We start from the raw sequence: 21119 nt of genomic DNA on the forward strand, positions 1-21119 counted from the left end.
TAAAATCTACCATTCCTAAGCATCCCATCACTCGCAAAGCATATCGATGACTCGTTCGATACTTATCTTGCAATATATATATATATATTGAGAACATGGCTCGGGATTCAACTCATTGACAGAACTTGAATATATCAGTCAAATTTTACACAAAATGGTTATGCATTTTAAAACGTGTTCTATAAAGAAATCAATGAGTGGGGAACACATAAATTAAGACTGTCATCTGAAAAATCACTCGACCGATGATGCAATAGCGCCATCGGAAGACAAACCAACTGGATGATTATCACATAATGGCGCAACGGCTGCTTTCTTCTGCTGGCTGAGGGGCTGCCTGCTGGTACCTGTTTGAATCCAAAGGGTTGTATGTGAACTCGGCCGTATCCAGCCCGTACTGATATACATCCAGTGAAAAACAATGTTAGAGAAACAAATTAGGAACAAGCTTAAGAGAAAAATGATGAGACAAAGGGATATAATAAGGAGAACAAAATGCAGGAATTGAATAGAACGGAAGGTGGTGTTCGGGTATCTATCATATCAGAGTGCACTACTACAGACAATACAATCGATGTTTAATGGATTACTTGATTCAATGTCTAGATTTGAACCTCGGAAAATCAAGGTAAGATGTAAGAATTGGTCTAATAAAAGATTTACCACAAGATAGCATATGTTTATATCAAAGAAAAGGAATTTCTGGAAAAGAAATCACCTTTTCCCTCATACGTGCACTCCAAGCATCATTTCTGCCGGGCCGTTGATCAAGACCGCCAGCAACAGGTACACCTGTAACCAGAACAGGTTGCCTGTTCATCAAAGGCTGTCTGATTTGTTGCCTTGGTGCAATGAACTCACCATCACTGTCATAATCAGCGGGTACATTGGCGGTCCTAACCATAAGGGCTAACAAGAAAATAAGAACCTGCAAGTTGAAGTTGATTGCGACCACAAATCAGATAAAGCCCAGAGAAACTATACTAGTCCAGATGTTATGCTAACAGAGAAATCAGTGTCGGTTTTTAGTTGATTCAAGGCCTTATTTAAATGCACAAGTAGTACCAACCAGGGCCGGCTCTGAGCCCAGGCGGAAAGTACGACCGCCTAGGGCCCAAGTATGGAGGAGGTCCATTTTTAAAAATAATAATTTTTAAATTTTAATAATTAAAAAAATATTTGTATATAATTTATCGAATAATTATATAAGTAATATAATAATAAAAATGGATAAACCATTATTCTTATTTTATTCAATTACTCATATCTCCACCATTCTTATAATCCCACTCAAACGGTTATCTAAACCACTAAAATTAAAAAATAAAAATAAATATATCATCTTTGAACCATATCTCTGAACCTTTTTAATTTTTAAACAAAAGCAATCTTTACCCAATACCATCCCTTTGACCAACCAATCATCTCCCTCTTTTATTTTACCTAAGCCCCACGCCTATATCTTAAAGCCAACTAAATTTATTCTGAAAACTCAATTTCTCATTCCACTTTAACCTTTTATTTAATTAAACCCCTATATTTCCTCTTTTCCTAAACCGTGTGTCCAATTAAAAAACCAATACCTTGTTTTTTTTCGCCAACCAGTCGACACTTCTATCTTTCTCATCTTTTTGTTTGTTCCAAACCCACAGTTGTTTCCTTAAACTTCCCTCATTGCTCGATTCTTCAGTCACACCAAGATTATACCATTCGTCGCATACTGTCATTGTCGAACCTCATCATAAACGCTCATATTCAAAAAATATCAGATTGCCAGACTTTAAGGTTACATATTATTCTTCTTCTTTTTATTTTGTTCGAATATATGTATTTTTTTCTGATCGGTTACAAATATACTTTTTGATGTTTTTATTTTGGTGTTCATCTTATAACTATTAATATTTATGTCAACAGTGTCAATTATTAAATTGGGAATTGGTGATTTTATCTTACTCCAATGGGTTACAATTCTAATTGAAGAATCCAAGTGCAATTGTTCTTTTCTTATACTTGTTTATTAGAATTTAGAATTGGTTTGCGTTTGACTCTTTTAATTTTGATGAGATGTTGCCTAAAGAAAATTTGTCTGGAAGTGAAAAAAGAAAAAAAAAAGAAACGAGAGAAGGAGTTAAAGAAGTCACAAAAAGGTTCTCTAGATAAATTTGTGTTTAAAAAGGATGATTCTCATGAAACTTTGAATCAATCAACTGAAAATTTGCATATTAAAAATCCTGTAAATTCTGAAAATGTGAATGATGAAGTGAATGATCCAATTGACTTTAATGATGTGTCAATTGATGAAAATGTTAAAAATTTAGGCATTGGTGAAGAAACACTGCCTTATTTGAATCTATATGATCCTATAAATTGGAAGAATCTTGACAATAATGCGAGAGATATATTAGTTGAAAAAGGGCCCATAAGAGAAATGGATCTTGAATTTTCTGTTGATAAATATTATAGACATTTCTCATATGAATGTTATTCTAGAAAGTTAAGCAATAGTGAGACTAGTGATAGAAAATGGTTAGTTTATTCCAAAAATGTTGACAAAGTATATTGTTTTTGTTGCAAGTTGTTCAAATCGATTAGTAATGTAAGTTTGTTAGCAAATGATGGCTTAAGTGATTGGAAACATATTAGCCAAAGGCTTAAACAACATGAAAATAGTGTTGAACATATGACTAGTCTGAATACTTGGAATGAATTGGGAGTAAGATTGGATAAAAATCAAACAATCGATAAAAATTTGCAAAAAGAGATTAGGAAAGAGAAAGAGCGTTGGAGACAAGTGTTACAAAGAATATTCTCAGTTGTGAAATGTCTTGCTAAACATAATATTGCATTTCGAGGATCCAATGAAAAACTATATGAAGATAACAATGGTAATTTTTTAGGATTGATTGAAATGATTGCAGAGTTTGATGTGATTATGCAAGATCATGTTAGACGTATTCAGGATCGTGAAATTCATTATCATTATCTTGGACATAAAATTCAAAATGAGTTCATTTACCTTTTGTCTCAAAGTGTGAGAAATTCTATCATTAATATCATTAAAGAGGCTAAATACTTTTCCATAATTCTTGATTGTACGCTTGATGTGAGCTATCAAGAACAAATGACCCTCATAGTTCGATGTGTTAATATATTAAATAACAAAGTTAAAATTGAGGAGTTCTTTTTGGAGTTTCTAAAAGTGGATGATACATCTGGATTATGACTCTTTAATGAACTACAAAATGTTTTGAAGTCTCTTGATCTTAATGTTGATGATGTGAGGGGACAAGGTTATGATAACGGTTCTAATATGAAAGGACAAAACCAAGGTGTTCAAAAAAGATTTCTTGAAATTAATCCAAAAGCATTATACATGCCTTGTGCTTGTCATAGTCTAAATCTCACTCTTGGTGATATGGCACATTCTTGTGTTAAGGCTATTTCTTTTTTTTGGAGTTGTTCAACGCATATATGCATTGTTTTCGGGTTCTACAAAGAGATAGAAAATTTTACTTGATAATGTTCCTGGATTAACTGTGAAATATTTATCAAATACTTGATGAGAGAGTCGAATTAAAAGTGTCAAAGCTATTAGATTTCAATATCCCCAAATAAGATTGACTTTGTGTGAATTATATGAATCTTGTGAAAATGACGCAAAGTCAAAAAGTGAAGCTGAAAGTTTGGTGAATGCACTCTCAAGTTTTGAGTTTTTGTTTGGTGTTGTGATTTGGTATGACATTTTATTTGTTGTTAATATGGTAAGCAAGAAATTACAATCTAAGTCTATGTGCATTGATACTACCATAAGGCAATTAGAAGGTGTGATGTCCTCCTTTGAAAAATATAGATATGAAGGCTTTACAACTAGTATGAATGTAGCTAAAAGTCTTGGCACTTGAAATGGATGTGGAACCTATCTTTCCCACAAAGCGTCGTGTGATTAAGAAGAAATTTTTTGGAGAGAATAATGAGGATAACAAAGTTGAATCGCCTGAAGAGTCATTTAGAGTCAATTATTTTTTGGTTGTGGTAGATATGGCTATTACGTCTTTGAAGAATAGATTTGAGCAATTGAAGACATTTGAAAGTATTTTTGGATTTTTATATGATTCAAATAAGTTAAAGTTATTAGATGATAATGAGTTGAAAGAATGTTGTGCTCATTTTCATTCTACCTTTTCTCATGGCAATTCATCGGATGTTGACTTAGATGATCTTTTCTCTGAATTGAAAGTCTTACAAATGACTTTGCCGATAGAATTGTTATCCGCCACTGAAATTCTTAAGTTTGTCAAATCTGCAGATTGTTATCCAAATGTTTCAATTGCTTATAGGATTTTATTAACTGTGCCTGTGACCGTAGCTTCAGCCGAAAGAAGTTTCTCAAAGCTTAAATTAATAAAAACGTACTTGAGGTCATCAATGTCACAATAAAAGTTGAATGGTTTAGCAACATTAGCTATTGAGAAGGAGATGATAGGAAACATTGATGTTGATGTTATTATCAATGACTTTGCATCTCAAAATGCTAGAAGAAACTGTTTCTTATGAGAATTTGTGTACGTAATAGAATCTGCTCGTATAATTTTTAATGAAAAATTTTGTTTGACGTTTACCGAAATTTATTCTTGAATTTTAAGTTATTTTTTAAGGGCCTTTATTTCTTATTTTGTCTAGGGCCCTTAAATGTCAAGACCGGCCATGATACCAACAAAAGTCACTTTAGTTCATTTTAATGCAATAAATATCAGAAACCATCCATTGATGTCTGTATCATTATCATCCAACAGAAAAACAAAGTCACGAAACACATCATCATCCTTTTTCATGATCTAAATTCTAAACTACTATGTGAAGCAATTTGTCAACTAACTTTTACCTCAGTCAACCATAACCCAACAGTTTTCTACATATGGAAGTCTCCTAAAAGTTATCTAGAACTAAAAACGATGTCATATGCAATCATCTTAACCGTAATCCATACTGAAGATAAACGAACATCCTACATTCCCAAATAATGATAGTTGAAGAAGACTCACTTCCCTTTAGTACGGTTAATTTAATGGTTTTCAACTTTAAGCCTTGATTATGGAATTTAAATAAGATTATCTCTTTTTCCGTACGCTGGATTTATTTGCAGTAGATAGAAATCCAAGGCTAAATCTTATCAAAGCCCTGGACTACTATGTGCATTGTTATCACAAACAACCATATGTCCGAAAGGTAAATGACGCTACAAAAAAAATACAAAATTACAAGGGCTGAGAATAAAGAATACAATACTAAATGATTAGGATTCGAAGGGGAAATCCTTGTCTTAGAAAGCAGCTTCATTTGTTTAAACTCTATCAGTCTATCAGATTGTTTCTCGGTTTTTGCATATGGACGAACATAATAGTTCATGAATGTGCCGTAATATTTAAGTCCTCAGGATTAGGATCACAATCACGTTAAGCTTACCTCTAAGATAATAATACCAAGAGCTACCCATCTGGCGATACTCCAGTTTTCTTTCAGAAAATGATATATCATATCAAAGTATCCTGTTTTATCAGCAGGGAGTTCCTAAAGAAATTAGCACTAGTTAGATAGCCAATCACACTAACTTCAATTAAATAGACGGGGAAAGGACCAAAAAAGTACGCAAAAGTTACATGTTTCCAGCTTTTGTCGAAGACTGAAAGCTGCACATCCCAGCTCCACCAAGATCAACAGAAACACCAACTGAATACTAGGTTGCCTTAAGTAAACCAATCATTGTGACAGAGAAGAAAAATGACTTGGATAAAAAAAAATTATGAACTACTTGATTACAATATTGTTTGGATGTTACATGATATCTATGTCCTAATTACCACTGTCGATAACATCAAACAGATAATTAGGATACACAGTACAAACAGCATAAATTCCGCGTTGCAGCTCCAATACAACCGCAACAAGATATAACAAAGAGAACCACACCTACTCCAATAAATAAGTATATAAACCTACAAAACAGAAATTGGAAAGTTAAAACACAGAAGAACATGCAGAAACTTCATATAGACTTGTAAGTGGAATGGAAATTGGACATTTAAACTCAAATATGCATTTTAATTCCTATTGAAATTCATATGTTCACTAACAAGTAAAATGTACGTGAAAACATGATACGTGAAAACATTTTTAATTCAACTAATGTAAGCATCACTAAACTAATAAAGAAATAAGTAACAACACCAACATTCAAACCACAATAAATTGACAAAAACTAATACCATTCTTTTGGAAGATGATGAAAAATATCAGATGACACCGAAACAGCCATGAGCATGGGCCGACCAAGTTCTATCGAATTCTGATCACTGCCCACAGGCGACAAAAGCGAGGCAACATCAGCAGCTCTTTTGAACTCAACAAACAAATAAATCCCATATCCAACCATCTACCATCTCAGGGTTTCAAGACCGTGAGAATCAGCTTGGAGGAAAGGTTGCAGTTCGTCGGGGGGGCTCTTCCAGAAGATGCAATCCCTCCTCTTTTCGAGCGCCATTTTTGCCAGACGGTCAACACACCGGTTACCTTCTCTCAAGGTATGCCTTATCTCCGTAACCCAACCTTCCTTCATTTCTACGCAATCCTTAACGATAACTGTCATCTGACTGTTATCAATTTCATCTTTATTCAACGCGTCAATGATCCATTTTGCGTCGGCCTCGATAATGAGTTTTGCCACCTCCAAGCTTTTTGCTAGAAACATTCCCTGCCGTATTCCCCATATTTCAGCCATCGCACACGTGGTTTTGCCGATGATCATAAAGAAACCACGGATCCATTTTTCGTCCCTAATCAAACCGCCAGCCGTCGCCATTCCCGAGTTCGCTTTGCAAGTTGAGTATCCAGCTTCCTCTTGGTGATCGTCTCCACTTCACCCATCTGGGTCCCTGGTAATTCTCGTTATCTTTCTGTTTCTGGCTTTACCGCTTTAGAAATATCATTCGATAAATTATTGATGTAATGTATGATCTGCCTTGGGTTTGTGTTGCTATTCCTGAAGACTATGTCGTTCCTTTCTTTCCAGAGACTCCATATAGTTGAGGAGAAGCAAGCTCCCCAACTTAACCCTTCTTCGTCCATAATCCCTGATTTACGGTTCCAATTTAGCCAATCTTTACTCTCTTATGGTTAATCTAGCACCGTATAATTTCGCTTTCAATTCATTCATCCCAAACCTTTTTTGTTGTACCGCAATTTCTCAGAATGTGTTCTATAGATTCAGGCGTTTCCTGACAGGTTTTACAACTTGGGTCTCGAGTCATATTCTTCCTGTAACGGATCTCATTCGTATTCAGCTTGTTTAACATAACCAGATAAAGTTTCTGATTTGTCTGTTGTATTCACTTTCCAGATTTTTTGTTCTGAGCATAAACTGTGCTTTTGTTAGCTATAGCTCTGAAGGTTGATTTTACTGAAAATTCGCCATCTTTAGAAAGACCCCAGTGTACCCTATCATCTCCACATTCAGAATCTCTTAGGGATAGAGGTATAGCTTTGATCAGATTTATGGTGCCGCTGGAGACAACTTTTTGAAGTTCTTGGATGTTCCTCGAGCGATCTTCCTCAATGAAGTTTGCAACTTTATCCTCATTGTTGATGATTCTCTCAGGATATTTTTCCTAACATCATCCACCCACCAATCGTCCCAGAATTTTGTCTGCTCTCCCGAACAAATATGGTGTTTGCATCCTTTCTTGATTATATCTCTAGTGTGAAGAATCCCCTCCAAGTCGAAGAACAATTGCCTTGGCTGCCTACTTCCATGAAATTTGCATGTTTGAGATATTTCTCTTTGAAAAGTCTACACTAAAGGGCATCCCAATTCTTTAGCATTCTCCAACCGTTTTTTGCCATCAACGCAAGATTCATATCTTTTGTTTTTCTTAATCCGAGACCTCCTGCTGATTTCGGTTTTCAAACTGTATCCCAACTTACTAGATGGTTATGCGCGTAATCTGTCCCGCCTCCCCAATGGAAGTTTCTGTTCAAACTGTCTAGTCTGTTACACATCGAGATGGGAAGCATAGTAATTTGTCAAGTTGAAGTATCAAATTGAGATAGAAAATTTTAGGTACAAATTTAAGAAAAGTTGATAAATTTAGGTACCAATTTGTATCATAAACCTAAAAACCAGGATTAATTGCACAAAAAGCTCCTAAAGCTTAGGTGAAATTTTAAATTGGGTCTTTACATTTGAAACATTTTGATCTAATCCTCACATTAAAATATTATTTAAATCAAGTCCTACGTTTAAAGCCTAGGAAAATGGTATTTTTGTAGGGTTGTAGGGTTTCAGCCATGGTTTTGGTAGTAAATGCAGATGTTAATGCAAGCCTTAGTGGTAATTGCGCATCAGTGAAACTTGCTGTCCTCTGGTCACTGATCCCTTTCTGCTAAGTTTGCAGGAACAAGAGTTCCCGGTTAAAGGCCTCTAATTAACTTGAAGCAAAGTATAGTTCGATTCCAAAAAGCCCATTAAGGTTTGCCTAAATAACTTGTATTATTAATGCTGATGGGATTAATTCATTGATCGAGAGAGAGGATGAGGACGATCGTTTTTTAAAATTAATTTTATTTTATATTTTAGATATTTCTTTTATTCTTTATTTATAGTTAATTTTTGTCTCTTGAAATTTTATATGTTTATCACTTTTTAAAATGTTATAAATACGTCTTTTAACATAAAATTACATGTCTATTCTTTGATTATTCTTTCTTGATTAGTAAATATTGTGAGCCTCCTTGTGTTGCCTGTACTTAGAGATAGATGTAGAATTTTATATCAAAAAGAATAATATATTTAAAATTTTATAAGATGTAAAATTAATTTATTAATAATATATATATATATATATAATAATTTAAAAAATTTACGTGGTGTTACTTATTGCGGGTGATTAGATTAATTTTCCCCAATTGTCTACAGAATTCTCAGGAGCACGTAATGCAGCAAATTAATTCCTTTGGAGGGATGCCTAAGTATGGTTATTGGGTGAGTCGATCACAAGTAGATTAACATTCGATTCATTGTTCGTTAAGAAAATATATTATTTGACTCGACTCATTACTCGTTAAATTCATCAGAATTTTATTTTTAAATTATATGTAAAATCTAATAAATTAATATTTTATTATTGTTTATTGAAAATTAATAAATTTATATTAAGTAATAATTTATAATTTAACATCTTTTTTATTATCTATTAGTAAATTAATAAATAATTTTTTAAAATGCAATAATTTTTTAATGTAATTATTAAAAAAAAATAAGAAAATTTTCATGAATTTATCGAATCGAGTAGGATCTTACTCGACTCAATTTTTAAGGTCTTGAGTTCAAATCGAGTCATCTCAAATTAAATTTTAATCGAATCAAATTTAAACAACTCAAAAACTGTCCGGCCATATTGCTGTGTCACCTTAAACAACAACATGCAGGTATTTTGGGAACACACGTGGGACTAAACGGTTGCTCCACGTGTAAAGCATCTGTCTGGATTGCCTTGTGGGTTGAGCTAGGAATGGAACCAGATCTTTTACAGCCGCCATAAGTCATTTGCTATTATCCACGTGTCGACACGTAAAGCAGCCAACAAACCCAATATTTTCCATCACGTGTCGCTCTATCGCTGCTGCGTTAATTGTTTTTTAGTAACTCCGAAAATATCTACTGAATAAGAAGAGGAAAGTAGAATATAGTTGGCAACAAAACGAGAAAGAATCAAATTCGAAAGACAATAATTTCACGAGAATTAGGTTAGCCCACTGCTTCCAATCAACTAAATCTAAAGATTCAAGGAATCAAAGAACAATATGTAACAAAATTTCTGTGATGGGAATAAAAACTGGTTATTTTGACGGGCGAATAACATAAATAAATTTAAAAGTGTAAGATGCTCTTTTGTTTTTCTTTTTTCTCTTTAATATATTTTGATGGATCAAAATGCAAAAATGAATCAATATCAATTTCAGACCTCAAATCGAATATTATTACGTGCCTATAAACTAAAAAAAAAATCTTAAAAAATCATGAGATGAACATGAATAATATTACCTTAATTCCATAAAGAATTAAAAGAAAAACTTTAATATTTTAAATGTAAAAAAGGAGCATTGCAGCACTAAGCTGACAAAAATATGAAATATTCTTTTGAATTTTTTATTTAATTTTTTAATATGAATCGGCTACTATACTTGCAAAATGTGGAATGAACCGGCCTAATCAATGTTGCAAAAAGTTATTACAGTGTCATTAAGATGTAATTAATTAAATACTTGTGATTAGAATTTTTTTTTTTGAAAAGGGTTTACTTTGTATTAAGGGTCGAAATATACAAAGTATGTCATTATCAAAGGTCTCGTTAAAAAACCTCCTTAAACCTACTTGAAGGAAAAAGAATACGCTTTGGAGTGAACAAGGTCAAAAACATGAATCGTCAACAATAACAGAATCTTACAACCGACCATGGGGGAAAAAATAACAAATGTACAATACACAAAGAAAACCCCTACAGCAACAACCGGACACCACTGCAACTTCCACTCAACCAGATTGGCCAAAAATGAGCCTCAGAATACCATCGCTTACAACTAAATTGACCAGCAACAGAAATTGCAAATTCATAGCAGAAAATTCCCCACCCACGCATCCACCCGAAAGCTACATGCTCACACAGAACAATCCCCAACGCAAGAAAGCCAGCACCCATCAATACATCACCTAAACTATAACATAATAAAACCTCCTCTAGCATCTCACAGACGAGAGTTAAAAACAAAGGCAGAAACACCATGTTAAAAAAAAAACCCTGATGCAAAAACACCCTCAGCCTCATAGCCAGCTATCTAATTTAGTGAAAGATGACACCTAAACTAGAGTCTGCATAGAAACGAGATGGATTTTACATACGCCATGGAGGAGGGATGTTAACGCAAAACTGAATTCCATACAAATTTTCTATCACAGAGTGCAGTTGTGGTGCCTCAACATTCACACCATTGATACCAGTAACGCCATTTTGGACCATCTCTTCACAGCCATTAAACGAATATAAAGGACCCTGGGCATCGAACAAAATCCTGGACGTAAGGAAACTTCACTGGCCACAGATGATGAATCCAAATTCCTATCTGCAACAGAACGGCATGATATATCTGATCTACTGCGAAAGATTTGCCCTCAAATCTAGATTTGTTACTACTAAGCTATATGTTCCAAATCAACCCAAAGAACCCGATTCGCCATAAAAACATATTTTTCCTTCTAACATTCTGAGTAAACCAGATTTGAATAAGTTCATTAATATTTATAGGAAACGCAATTTTGACTTCCCATACCTTGCACCATCTTTGCCATACATGCCACGAAACATCGTAATGAAACAACAAATGACTTTGATCTTCTATAAAGCAATTACAAAAAATGCAAAGGTGGTTAGCATTGCAGTCAATACCTCGCTTAACCAACTCAGAAACTACTGGTATTCTTTGATGCATAGCTTTCCACACGAAAGCAGAAACTTTAAGTGGAGCATACTTACACCATACTCGATTCCAACCAAGATCTACCACTTTACCATCTGAATTCAATCTAGAGCAATAAACCTTCGTATTATAAATACCATCGGACGTTCCTGACCACTTTAATCTGTCCGACCCTGGACTAGAACCAACAGCTATTTCCAATACTAACAAGAACTCTCTCCAAACCGCCAATCCCCAAACAAATAAATTTCTTGTGATTAGAATCTAATCTTTTTCCACTTTATGATTCATGATTCGTCCCATGTGAGGCCCTTTGTTTCATCAATAATTCAGGACAAATATTTAAATTTAATTTTGATAGATATTAAAAAATTATATATCATTTAAAATGGGTGGGTCCTGAATGCAATCTCAGCCGACAATTCGATGAAACAAAACAAGATCGTGTCGTAGGAGATAGCTGCTCATGGCACCCTTAAAATTGAAATAATATTGAAAGATTTTTGTCGTGTTATGAGGTGCCACGTGAAAGGATGTGGTGCGGTGGTGAGAAGCACTGAGATACACGTGTAGAGTAGAGAAAGCACAGGCAGGTAAGGCCAGTGGTGGGATGACCTAGATTTTCGGGGCGGCGGCAACAGCTCTGGTTGGGGAAACAATAACCTCGGAAAAAGCTCCGAGGTTTTAAAGTAATAACCACGTCACGCATTCATCCATACCCCTTCTACTTCTCTTCTTTAATAATATTTTATTATTTTCAAATATATGAGTAATATTCTGGTTAAAGTACACAAATGGCCCCTCCACTATAGTACACTATTTTATTGAGTCTTCAAATAATTAAAATTTATAAAATGGTCACTCAATTATAATACACTATTTTGTTAAGTAATCTAACTATTAAAAGTAATAAAACAATCACTTGATTATTTATATGTTTCAAATTCGTATTTTTCTATTAAAAAATTGACGACCATCTGAGTTAGACGTTAACCTATTGATTTGGTATGATAAAATTCGATCCAAGAATCCTTGGACTATATTTTGTAGATCGACTCTCCATTTACAATATATTATAGAGCTAGTGTTTGAAACATTATGCCATCAAGTAAGTTATTGAAAGCAACAACAACACTAATAATCATCGTTAAAATATTTAATCTTGTTGATAGGAACAAGTTAGCTATCGATCATTGACGATTCATTTCTTTTAATCTAATTAGAGAATAGTAATCGAGGAAAGAATAATCTTTAATCAATGTTTGAAAGAAAGAGAAAGTATATTATCATAATGAAAAAAAAAGAGAATTAATCGATTATAGGCCATCCATCCATATTTCTAGGCTCAAATAAGGTTTTTATAATGAATTTTAATGTGTGTCGGTAAATTTATAAGGTGACCTCAATATTTTAAAGAGATTATTTTTTTAAGATTCATGAATTCGTACAATTATATTTATATATAAACACGTTATTTATGATTAATTTTTTTAAATATATATTATTTTATAAATACTATTAAAAAATACGTGTGTAAGTCGTAGGATTATGAAAATGGAGCATGAGATGGCATCATCAATGATTAGAAACAACAGAAAGAGTGGTCTCAGTCGATGGTTTAGGGAGGAGGTGGGGCCCCGGTTTAAGTTAAAGAGCAAGGAAAACGACAAAAGAATAATAAGAGACCAAAACAATGAGCAAAGCCAAGGCGAGTGACGTAAAGTGAAACGCCAAAGGAGCAATCTTAACCGTTCGATTTCCCCTCCTTTTTTATTGAAAAAAAAAACAAAGGGTTCAAATACCAAATAGAGTTTGGAAGGGTTCTTTCGGGAGGGGAGTTTCTGATGAGTCGTACTTGCATTTTTGGCGCGTGGGTTATACATCCTACTGTAATGGTTTTATTTTTATAAAGGGAAAGAAAAATAATGATTAAATAGTACCTTTTGGAAATTAAAGACATTTTTTTCGGACTTTGCAGAAAGTGGAGCAAGACGATTTTTTTTGATTTTTTTGAAGGAATTTTTTTATTGACTTTAATAATTATATTCAAACGATATATATATTTATACTAATTTAATGATAATAATAATTACATTTATGCAAGTTAATTCATAGATTTGGTGTACTATAATTAATACTAAATAATGTTTCTTCTATCTCAATTAAAATGTTCTAAATTCTTTTTTATTGAAATTTATAAACTTTTAATTTAAAATATTTACATATTAACTAACAATATTTTATTAAAACTATCACATTGAGATATTCTATAATAAAGTGTTTGAATTTTGTTTATAATGATTTAAAAAATTAGAATTTACAAAATAAAAAAATGAAACAGTAGTTATTAACTGCTAAATGTTTTAATTATAAATTTAAAAATGGTAATTGCTCATTTTTAGTACAACTACTAGTACGGGTTTTTGGAGAGACCTACTAAAATATACGATGGTTGTTTTATGTTAACGCGCTAATTCACGAGCGTGGGATTTTCCCTCTGTTGTTAAACTTTAGAATATGACACTGGAATTTGTGGGGCTTTGTTGTTTTTTTAATGATTTATTATTATTAGTCCCCGAAAACGAGACTTGTGCTTTCCTTCTTTTTCCGCCCCACTTCTTTGCCATAATCTCGAAATTGCCATTGACTTCCAAATATTTCACCATTTAATAAATAGAAGAAAAAAATTGAAAATTTTAATACATTACTTTTAAAAGTTAGAATCACAATCACATTTAAAAAAAACTTATTTGACTAGACGGTAATATTTGTATAAAATTAAAATAATTTTATATTATATAACAAGATCCTATCTCAATTAAATAATTAAACTTAATTTAATATGTATCAAAACTATTTTTTAAAGCAATAAACTAAATACCCCAAACCAACTTGATTTTTAGAAAAATATGAAATCCGAATAAAGGGCAAAGATGTCAATGAAGAACGATAAATTATTTGGGATTACACAGATGTAGGTATTTCGAGCCAATAGATTAAATAGCACTGATTCTTTAAAACCTGCAGTTATTTTTTTATTTAAGAGTTAATTGCTCAAGATATACCCAAACTATGATTCTTATTTTAAATCGATTCCTATACTTTTGAGTATTTTGATTTCATCTATAAATTATGATCATCATTTTAAATTAATCTCCAAATTTTTTAATATTTCAAATATATCCTTAAAATATGACCTTTATTCTAAATTAATTTCTAAACTTTTGAACACTCTAATAATATCCCCATAATCATTTAAAAGTTTAAGGATGAAATTTGAATATAATATTCAAAAGTTTAAGAATTAGCATAGAATCGAGACTAGTCTAGAATAAGAGATAATTTGGGAATGAAATCTGAATATTAAATATATATGAATATGTTTAAAATGAAGGTCATAGTTTAGGGACTATGAGTGCAATTAAATCTTAATTTAATTGTTTATTTTTCTCAAACATAGAACAAAGCTTTGAGCTTTCCCCCACTAGGCCACTATAAAATCAAACCCCCACCCCATTTTTCTTCACCCGCTCATCTTCCTCGTCTTTCCCTCTCTCTTTCCCTTTAAAGAACCCTAAAAAATCATACCTTTTTTCCCCAGGAAAAAATTCAGAAAAATGGACTCATCTGGTCGTTCAAGGAGACGTTGTTTCATCGAAGAAGATCAAGGCTTGGCTTCTCTTGCAGTAATGGAGGCTCGGTATTCAGGCACCCATTACCAAACCCATAACCAACACGGGTTTCTTCAAAGACTTCTTTGTTACTCAAGGAGAACTAGTTTCAGGAATCTATCAACATATTCTTCTTCATGTTCATCTCCAAGGCCTGCTAGGTTTGAAGATTACAATCAACCCCATTTCTTGGATGCTTGTTTTCTTTGCAAGAAGCCACTTGGGGGTAACAAAGACATCTTCATGTACAGGTTAATATTTATATTTTAAAAAAGAGTAATTTTCTCGAAAGATATGATGAATCTTTCATTAGTTTGGAACCAAATATTGGGTTTTTGGGGTTTAAAATTGTTGTTGATTTGTGTTATTTTTTTGTTGCAGAGGGGATATGCCCTTTTGCAGTGAAGAGTGTAGACAAGAACAGATAGACATTGATGAAGCTAAGGAGAAAAGCAATAACCTTTCATCCTCAATGAAAGCTTTGAGGAAGAAGGATCAAAGGAAAGCTACAACTTCTCCGACAAAAGCTCAGAACTACCCGTTCCGACCGGGAACTGTTGCAGCTGCCTAAATAATCATCTCACAAAGGAAATAAAAAAGAGCAGGAAAAAAAACATATATCTACCCTCGTATAAACTCTTGAAAAGAAAACGCAAAAGAACGAAGGACATGGAGATCCATGAAGGAACAAAGCCAAGGAGAGAGAGGAAGAACAAGAAAGCTTGTTTGGGGTTTCTTTTTTTTTCCTGGGGTTTTTTGAATCACAAACATACATGATGATGCTGAGATTTAACTGTGATTGTGAGATAGTCTTTTAGATCTACCCCATGATATGGCTCTCCTTTTTTGGTGTAATTTGATTTTTGTTTAATCCCCTTATTGTTAAACAAATGCCAATGAATCAGTTTGAAGAAAGTTCTTATGGCCTCTTCATGGGCTATTTTTGTACTAATTTTCTTTTGTTGAAAGAGGAATGAACATGAATGGAACTTCCTGGAAAAGCTGTGTTCTTTTGTTGTTGTTTTCCCCACAATTAAAGCTTTATTTTGTTATTTCAACTTTCTTAGTCAATTCATTTAGGCTTTAGGTTTCTTTGTCAAGTCCAGAGAAAGGTAAAGTCGGAATTTTAGGTGGAAAAAGGTAGGTTTTTTCTTCTCCATGGTGATAAAAGGCAGGCGATTGTGGCTCGTACAGGGTCCTTGCCAGTGCGACAAGTAGGCCAGCTCCCACTAGGGAAACAATGGCTATTTTGCAAGTTTAAGTCTTTCATCATAATCATCATCATCATCATCAATTCTCCATTGTTTGGTATAAGCACTTTTAATATATATTTTATATTTTGAAGAAAAAAATCGTTTTATCTCGCCATCTACTACAAAATTACAGTATTTAGTTCTCTTAAATGCAAATTCAATTTGGTGAACCATTAGGTTTAGGTTTAGGTTTAGGCTTAGGCTTATCCTTTTGTGAGGTCCAAAGCTTGTGGAAGGCACAGATAGGGAGAATATTTAGGACTATGAATGTAGTCCAAATGCTATGTCTGGATTCCCATGGATTTGAATTAGGGGCCCAAAACATAATGGAAATCTATTGTGCCTATTGAAACAAGGGCAAATGAAGCGATGAACTCTTTCATCAACATGATTCTCACCTGAGCATGGAAGTTGTTCACCCCAAGGATTAGTTCAGAAAGTAAAGATGGCAACAATGACTGCCGAAGTAGAACTTGCCAGAGAAATGCTCTGGAGAGGCATGATGCTGATATGCACAGGTTTTGGCAACAAGTAGATTAGATTCTGGCAATGGATTGAGTGCATTTACAAATTTAAGAATGAACAAAAGGTTGTTTGAAGGCGATAACCGGCATCATTTTGTTGAGTTTGTGAAAAACATGTCCGAAGGAGGTCGGAAAATTTCGGAGTCTGATTCCCAAGGGACAAACATTTATATTGGGTTTATCAGAGATGAGAATGTGGAGAAAAGAAGAGACTGCTCTAGTACACACAGTCCACATACAACAGTAAATAATTTAGTCCATATGCACAACAATTGCTTTGTTAGAAATTGTCACCCATAGTAGAAAGGTTTGATAAAATGAACCAAATATATCAAAACATTACAAAAATTGTCTAGAGAGAACCCACAAGACATGAAATACAGTCGGAGAGGTCTCCGAGGAGCATTCTGAACCCCGTTTCTGATATACCTCCTTAAAGTTGTGCCAAGTCCCAAGCCTTGAGAAAAGTTGTTCAGTCACAGCTCCTTGGCCCCGAGGATTCAATATAGCTGAATTTGCCATAATCCAGAACAAAGTTTGTTGTTAAGAAAATCATCTAGATATTCGGTTTAAATCGATGCATCCAAATTAAAAAGTAATGCCACTAACAACTCTTGGAGTTCAACTTCACTATCAAAGACATCCAGCAATTGCTAGATAAAAGATGCAGTAAGTTGGAGATTCAACTGAGACAGGAGCAGGACAGCAAATTTCAAAGTTAAAGAAGCCAATCAAACCACCTTATGCACATTGTTGCAAAAAGGAAATGAAACCAGAAGTTCCCCATTAACATTTAATAGCTAGAACAAAGTACCAAAGTGCTAAAGGACTATTTTAAGCAGTTAATATATAAAAGTAATAATATATGCGTCATAATCCGGAACTGAAAGATGTAGTTGGTTTTTTACATATATTCTCCAACTCTTCGCTTTTTTTAAGTAACAGATCCACTTTCAGACATCAGTAAGAAGATATGACTCTCTGAAAACATGGAAAAGCACACAGATAAAATTGGACCGATATCGGACACATACCCGAGTCCAAGTAACATCTGTTTTAATAGAAGCAGAAGTTATAATAGCTCCTACCTTCATGGCATTTCCCTTCAATCTTAGACATAACGCCATAAACTGGGGAAAAACTGGCCAGTTTACTCAAAACTCGATTCTCTCTCGATTTTGCTAAATAGGTCATCCCGACTTTTCCTAGGTACTAACCTAACCCTTCTTAATAGGGTGCCTTCGTAATTCTTAGCATTGGGACCTTTTAATGCCTTCTCTCTTAATAAGAAGCAACACAAAGAGTGACAACCAACATTGTCTTATAAATCTCTATCGCCATTGCTAAAGCAGTTAAAACCATGGCAATCTGATACTCTGAGAAATAAGGATTCTTTTTATCATGAGAAGCAGACACTGTAAATTCCTAGGAAAGTATCCAATTTTCCTCAAACCAAAGACCTGTTTACAAATAAGAATTAACAGAGAAATAATAAGTTGTCCATTAATTTGTCTATTTCATCACTCAAAATTGGAAATTTACTTATTCTGATAACTGATTATATCACATTTGAAAGAAATCCTCAAAATCAGAGAACTAGAAGGAAAAAAAAGTACCGATCAAGAGTGCGGAGGAGATGACGAAGAAGAGGAGTTTGAATTATCACGGCGAAGACTTTCGATCAAGTCTCCAAGTTCTTTACGAGCTGATTCTCTGCCGAACATGAATCCGTACCTGAATCATTGATTTTGAAAACAAAAAAAGGGAATAAAATCAAACTTTGAAAGATGGAGATTCTACAGCAAGTGAAAAAAAAGTGGTGGAGCTAATAGTTACCAGCAAGAAACGGCGGTGGCAACCATGTGAATGAGAGTGAACGATTTTTCCATGTTTTTTCCCGGTAACTAAAGCGTGAAAGAAAGTGAAGTAGGTCGCCGATTGGGTTTTATGATTTTATGGCCACTGCCATAACTGGGCTTACGAAAGTTCTCATGGCCCATGATTTGTTAATTTGTTGTAGGTTGGTTTGGATCAATAACCGATTAACTTGACCCAGTCTTTTCAAGTTTCTATAAATCCCGAACCAGAAAACCCTAACTCCTCGTTGTTGCTTCCTCTCGAAGAACCGCTCCTCACCTTCCGAACCAGACAGACACAGATCCTCCCAACACTACCGCAATGGTATTCTCTTCTTTCCCGATTTGAAAGCATATATGTTTTTTCAATAATTTATTTGCGTGTTTGTTTTCCGAGAAAATGTTATCCTCAAAATCGTTCAATTGTGTAACAGCAACGTTGAAGCAAGACATTCTTTCATTCTATTGCTTTGAAATAAGATATAATTCTATTGTATAGCTAAATATCAATTGTTTTATAGAAATGTTGAAGCAAAAGGAACTGAGATTGGGAGATTGACAATCATATTACAATTTCGAGGTTAAAAAGTTGATGGGTTATTCATAAATTCGCCTTGGTGTCAATTTTTGTTGCTTATTCCTGATCTGTAGCTACTAATTTCTTCATTTATGTTGAATTAAAATCCAAAAGCTAAAATGCTAGAGTAATAAATAGACCTCTCCTGGGTATGATTCATTGATTTGTTCATGATGTTTCTCAGTGTGATTCATTAACTCTTGCTTTTGTTTTCGGTGCAGACGAAGAGAACAAAGAAGGCCGGAATTGTTGGAAAATATGGTAGGTGCTTCATTGATTTTTGAAGTGTTGCTTTGTAGTATTTTTCTTAAACAAAATTTGCCCATGGAATGATTCAAAACTGTATGAAAGATCGGTATTCGATAACCATTTGAACGTTGGACATTGTTAGCTTTCTGATTTCTGTCTAAACTCCTTGAAGTTTTTCACCATTGCAGCTTTGCACAAGAAATGATTCTGAATAGAATTTTATTCTAGCGTTTTGATTACTGAAGTTCCACTTCTGACTCCTTGGTATGTTTTTGCCTCATAATGAAGGTACTCGTTATGGTGCCAGTTTGAGGAAGCAAATAAAGAAGATGGAGGTCAGTCAACACAGCAAGTACTTCTGTGAGTTCTGTGGAAAGGTACGACGCTTCGGTTATCTGCATGATCCTATTTCCGAGTAGCAATGCTTAGGTTCATGTCTTTGCTTGTCTTTCTGTATGCTTGTTTATATATATTATTTGCATCTATTTGTTCCAACAATCTCTGCTGCTACAGTATGCAGTGAAGAGAAAGGCCGTCGGAATCTGGGGCTGCAAGGATTGCGGGAAAGTTAAAGCTGGTGGTGCTTATACTATGAAGTAAGTATATCTACAGTATGCATACATACCTCTTCTCATTTCAATATCATTTATTTCTCTGTCCATGTAATTAACAATGTACTTGGCTTGTTATTTTACAGCACCGCCAGTGCTGTTACGGTGAGGAGTACTATTAGGAGGCTGAGGGAGCAAACTGAGAGCTGAGCTACCACCGACGTATCTACTTCGGTATGATGTTATTTTTCTTGTTTTGGCTGCAACCAAATTGAGAGACATTATTGAAAGTAATGTGTTATGTACGGGTGGTTCTGCGGTGCGGCGCCTAAAAAACGGCTAATATACGGCGTGACCGGTTAAACAAGTGACCGGTTAAAATTTAGACCGGTTATGTTATATTATTTAACCGGAAATATTATAAAGTACAATAACATACTAGGTAGCGCTTATATAATGTAATAGATAGCGCTTATATTTACCTATTTTATAAGTAAACCGGTATATTTATACCGATAGCATTGCAAATTTACCTATTACATTATATTATATTGAAAGTGTCCATACTTTTTATAAAAAGGATCGATACTTTAACAGTGTTTCATGTGAATGCACCTACAATATTAATTTAATAATTTCATTTGCACAAAAAATTATTTGATTATTTTGATATTTTATAAAATAATATTTAGAATTTTTAATTTAATAATAATATATATCGCAACGTAAAAAATAAATCATTAGACGCCTATAATTACTAAATTAATATCTTAAAACTCACTCAAAAGATAACCTTAAATTAATGTTTTCCACAGTGAAAAAAGTATGGACACTTTTATAAAAAGGATAGACACTTTACAATATAACCACTACCTATTACATTATATAAACGATACCTATTACATTATATAA

At 33.7% G+C, this 21119-nt stretch overlaps 3 protein-coding genes, 1 long non-coding RNA gene and 1 pseudogene across 4 annotated transcripts; 2 read left to right on the forward strand and 3 right to left on the reverse strand.

The window, feature by feature from the left end:
* Nucleotides 1-203: 203 nt before the first annotated feature.
* On the reverse strand, nucleotides 204-6430 carry LOC120194311 (annotated as a pseudogene).
* LOC120194390 lies at nucleotides 6431-6856 on the reverse strand. Its single transcript, XM_039196705.1, has one exon. It carries the CDS (start codon nucleotides 6854-6856, stop codon nucleotides 6431-6433), a length of 426 nt encoding a protein of 141 aa, XP_039052636.1.
* An 8195-nt stretch (nucleotides 6857-15051) lies between these two features.
* On the forward strand, nucleotides 15052-15799 carry LOC120194606 (FCS-Like Zinc finger 2-like). Its single transcript, XM_039196869.1, has 2 exons — nucleotides 15052-15448; nucleotides 15579-15799. The coding sequence occupies exons 1-2, from the start codon at nucleotides 15144-15146 to the stop codon at nucleotides 15766-15768; spliced, it is 495 nt and encodes a 164-aa protein (XP_039052800.1). The 5' UTR covers nucleotides 15052-15143; the 3' UTR covers nucleotides 15769-15799.
* A 1465-nt stretch (nucleotides 15800-17264) lies between these two features.
* Nucleotides 17265-18871, reverse strand: LOC120194625. Its single transcript, XR_005522986.1, has 3 exons — nucleotides 18811-18871; nucleotides 18591-18708; nucleotides 17265-17483 (listed from the first exon to the last, which is right to left on the reverse strand). It is a non-coding gene; the product is annotated as an uncharacterized LOC120194625 (long non-coding RNA).
* Nucleotides 18872-19036: 165 nt separating this feature from the next.
* On the forward strand, nucleotides 19037-20486 carry LOC120194616 (60S ribosomal protein L37a-1). Its single transcript, XM_039196879.1, has 5 exons — nucleotides 19037-19155; nucleotides 19629-19668; nucleotides 19945-20033; nucleotides 20170-20252; nucleotides 20354-20486. The coding sequence occupies exons 1-5, from the start codon at nucleotides 19153-19155 to the stop codon at nucleotides 20415-20417; spliced, it is 279 nt and encodes a 92-aa protein (XP_039052810.1). The 5' UTR covers nucleotides 19037-19152; the 3' UTR covers nucleotides 20418-20486.
* Nucleotides 20487-21119: the final 633 nt, after the last annotated feature.

The sequence above is a fragment of the Hibiscus syriacus genome, unplaced genomic scaffold, assembly GCF_006381635.1.
Source record: "Hibiscus syriacus cultivar Baekdansim isolate YM2019G1 unplaced genomic scaffold, ASM638163v2 tig00004457_pilon, whole genome shotgun sequence".
Classification (NCBI taxonomy): Eukaryota; Viridiplantae; Streptophyta; class Magnoliopsida; order Malvales; family Malvaceae; genus Hibiscus; species Hibiscus syriacus.